We start from the raw sequence: 3,747 nt of genomic DNA, 5'->3' as shown, positions 1-3,747 counted from the left end.
CAGGATATCCTTCATTTGTCTGCACAAAGTGCAGATGAGCATTTCTTCGTGTTGTTTTCCAAGTCGGCTGATGGGAGGGTCAGCAGGGGCCGAAGCAGCTGCACCAAGTAAAGGAAAGGTAACCATGGCAACCCAAGTTATCTGCATCCTCCATGTATTTCCTTCTCCCCACCCCACATCATATCTTTCCCACCCAAACCTCAAGCAGATAGAGCCAGTGACCAGCTGGCAGGATGGGGACTGCAGCAGGGTCTCCCGCATCCAGTGTGCCTTGCTGTGTTTCGGGGCTCACCACTGCAGGCTGAGGTCATCAAAAAGAGACTGAAAGCATAGAGAGGGGTAACTTGCAAAAGGCAGACCTCTCCGCTACTGTAGATGGGGCGCTGGATATGTTGCCTTTGCTCCAGAGTTGCAGATTCGTTGATGCTGCTCCTGGTTTTGGCTCTGAGCTGTAACCCTTCCACAGCAGCAACAGCTTCTCCGTCTGCACCCCACATCAAGCCCAGCTACAGTTTTGGCCGGACTTTCCTGGGACTTGATAAATGCAACGCCTGCATTGGGACATCCATTTGCAAGAAATTCTTTAAAGAAGAAATAAGGTCAGAAATTCAGCACAGTAATTTTTAAAGCATTCTGCATAGTAACTTGAAAGTTGCCTGTTAGTATTTCCAAGTACTTTAATGAACGACAATGCAAAGAGTAACTTAGCACCCGGTTGCCATTACAGCGCCTAATATTTTAATTAATGTCTATAAGCTGCTGCTTTGTCTCTTTCCTTTTAAAGCCACACAAGCATTATCAGACTTCAGCCCTGAATTATAATTTGAAGGCAGGAGTAAAAGGCAAAACTTTCTGCATAGAACATGGCTCCAAAACTATTCAAGGTAGTGGTGGGGGAAGGGAAGAGGGAAGGAAGAAATCAGCTTCTTTAGATGTACTGGAAATATATTGTTATGAGCAACTGAGTAAAGGCAAAGGGGGTTTAGCTTTGTGTGCTCTCAATGGACTGTGTTAACTACAAACATATAAACATGCTGTATAATTTTGTACCAGGTGCAACAACACAAATGTGCAGAATTTCACGTGCGTATTAACTAGAGATCAAAAAGGATCTAAACCTGCCTGAGGCACAAGGACCTACGCATTCGAAAATAGATGAGGCTAAATTATTAGTATGTTTTTGGAAGGTTTCTGTGAGAACTTGAAAGCAGAGGTAGAAATTGCATCTGCCTCGAAGCTGATGAGACATATGCTGTCCAAGCAGTCGTCAGACTGATCCAATCAGTTTTAGGTTCAAAAGCAGAGCATATCTGACGACAGCAAGGAAAACGTTGCCAGTGTATTTGAGGAGAAAGTTAAAGGCAGTGCTTAGCAGAAGAAGGGTTTATTGGGTCTGATATGATTTATAGAGCCATATGCACTTTCTTTTATAGATATAAAAGCCTGGGGGAGAAGAAATGATTATAGTAAAATTGTATTTTTAATGCTATGATGTAAGGAGTATTATATTGGACAAATCACCATTTTTATCTTAAACTATCCTATAAAATGTAGCATAGTAAAACCATAATGGTTTGTCTGGGATGGACTTGTAATACCAAACATTCATCCTTCCCTTACTGCAACTGGAAAAAGGCAGCGTGTGGCTTTGCTATGCCAGGGCATCCCTTGCTGTGGCACACAGAGGGTCCCAGGCCTCCGCACTTTGCCCTGTTGGCTTTCTGCTTCCCCCAGCTCATACCAAGGCATGCGGTAAGGTGCAGTGTCACTAGGAAGGATCAGCCCAGCAGTGCGGGCTTTCTCCCATCCCAGTGCAGGCTCCTGTCCCAAAAAGGCAGGACTGACACAGGCTGGTGTGGGTCTGCAGGGGAGGGGGGTGTATTCAGGGTATGGGATGCCCTACATTTTACTCTCTGCAGCAGGGCGGCACAGGACCTGGCTCCTGTGCCATGCCCCAAGCTGCTGTAGCCCCTTTCCCACTCATCTGTGCAGGGTTTTTAGAGACTTGCCTCAGGTACAAAGCAGCTTCCGTGCTTGCAGCTTGTTGCAGGTGCACCGTTTCGGTTACTCCCGCTTAGCCGCTGGGGAGGTTTGGGGTCTTGCAGCTTCCTTCAGCCATGCCGAAAATAGCAGTAGCCTTCTGCAGCGAGCAACCGCTGCCTTTGGCTGGCCGGTGCCAGTCGCATGCTGCACCAGGGCACGGGGAAGAGGTGCTACGTGAGCAAAAGCAAGAGGGCCCCGTGCTGGCTTTCCTCCAGCGGACAGCGGGAAAGGGGTGCGGGTGTGCACAGGGTCTGAGTGAGGTCAGGGGGAGCAGAGCTGCAACCCTGTGGGAGCACAATGCTTCTGTCTCATAGAAAGTAGCGGGGCTTCCTGAACCGGACACCTTTTTTTCTCTCCTGTGAGCCCACAGCCGACTTCCACAAGCAACGCAGCACACATATGTGATGACAGTTCTGCTCTGAGCGCTTTGGTAAGGGTAACTTTTAAAAATGTTTTCCTGAGCAGCCAGTCAGCTTCAGGTTTTTCTTTGCAGGGGTTAAATTTGTTCTCCCACTTGATTTCTTGAGCAGCCAGGATATTTTGGCAAGTGGAAGGTTAAACAGGGGAAATTTCAGTGGCACTTACGCTCTTTGATCCACCCCTTGTACCTTTTCACATGTTCACAAAGGTGGATGGCACTTGGTGCTTCTCAGTGTTAATCCTCATTAGAACACGCTTCGTTAATTCTCCATCATTTCCAGGAGCTGTGACATACATTCACACTCAACTAAAGAGTAAGATGTGGGGTTTGTTCCCAGAACGTCTGGTGACTCAGCTTGTGCTCTAACGTTCTTTACTTTCCTTATCTTTGCCCAACTTTATCCATCTGTAAATGAGAATATCAGAGCCTGCCTACCAACTGTCCTGAGAGTGCAGTAAAAGTTTAAGTAAAATATTAGATTTTCAAAACACTATGAAATTGAGCTCACCAAAACTATTTGCAGATTTGTGCCAACGCTGATGATGAGCTTTGACCAAAAGTAACGGGAAGGAAGTCTGAAAAAGCTAGAATGCTTCAATTTCATGGGGTTTTATATGGCATTTCTTTATGTTTGGTTTTAAGACTTAATTTTTTTTTTTTTAAATATAAAACTCCAAATGCAAGCAAAATTATTTTGGCTGAAACAAAATACTTCATTTCATCCAGGAAAAAGAAAAAAAGAATGTTTGGTTTTCTTCAACATTTAGTTCTGGGTTGATCTAAAATCTGTAATCTGTGACTCAGTTATTCACATAGATTTTACTAAAAGTCTTAATTAAAGCACATTCAGGTCCTTAGCTAAAAGGCTTCATACAAGAGTCAATTATTGTTAGAGCTCAACTTGATGATGTCTCTTGAAAGTATCTAGCAAGTGTGCCAGGCTGGTGCTGTGCTGCCCAGAAATGACACCAAATACAGAACTGCTGTGGCCCATGCTGGGTTCCCAGGCCCGCATGGCTCTCCCCTGGGAGCTCTGTGGAGAAAATCACTCCATCCACACTCAAATTAACCCTCAGCCCTGGATTTCACACATCCATGTGCCACTTGCATGTGGGAGGTGGTTCTTTCCTGGTATCTGCCTGATGTGAGCTCCCCTGAACACATATGTTTGAGCTAAATCACAAAGCACATTTGTGAAGAAAAGAAAAGAAAAGAAAAGAAAAGAAAAGAAAAGAAAAGAAAAGAAAAGAAAAGAAAAGAAAAGAAAAGAAAAGAAAAGAAAA

At 44.8% G+C, this 3,747-nt stretch overlaps 1 protein-coding gene across 1 annotated transcript in view; it reads left to right on the top strand.

The window, feature by feature from the left end:
- Positions 1-241: 241 nt before the first annotated feature.
- The window catches only part of DIPK2B (divergent protein kinase domain 2B), a 16,387-nt gene continuing 12,881 nt past the window's right edge, over positions 242-3,747 (top strand). The window contains exon 1 of the mRNA XM_026856031.1: positions 242-599. Within this exon, the coding sequence (XP_026711832.1) occupies positions 376-599 (224 nt within the window). The 5' untranslated portion in view covers positions 242-375. The remainder of the gene's footprint in view (positions 600-3,747) is intronic.

The sequence above is a fragment of the Athene cunicularia genome (genome assembly GCF_003259725.1).
Source record: "Athene cunicularia isolate RWA chromosome 1 unlocalized genomic scaffold, athCun1 chr1_part1, whole genome shotgun sequence".
NCBI classification, from domain to species: Eukaryota; Metazoa; Chordata; class Aves; order Strigiformes; family Strigidae; genus Athene; species Athene cunicularia.
Note: the sequence above shows the minus strand (reverse complement) of the source record. Positions and strands in the feature narration are given on the sequence as shown.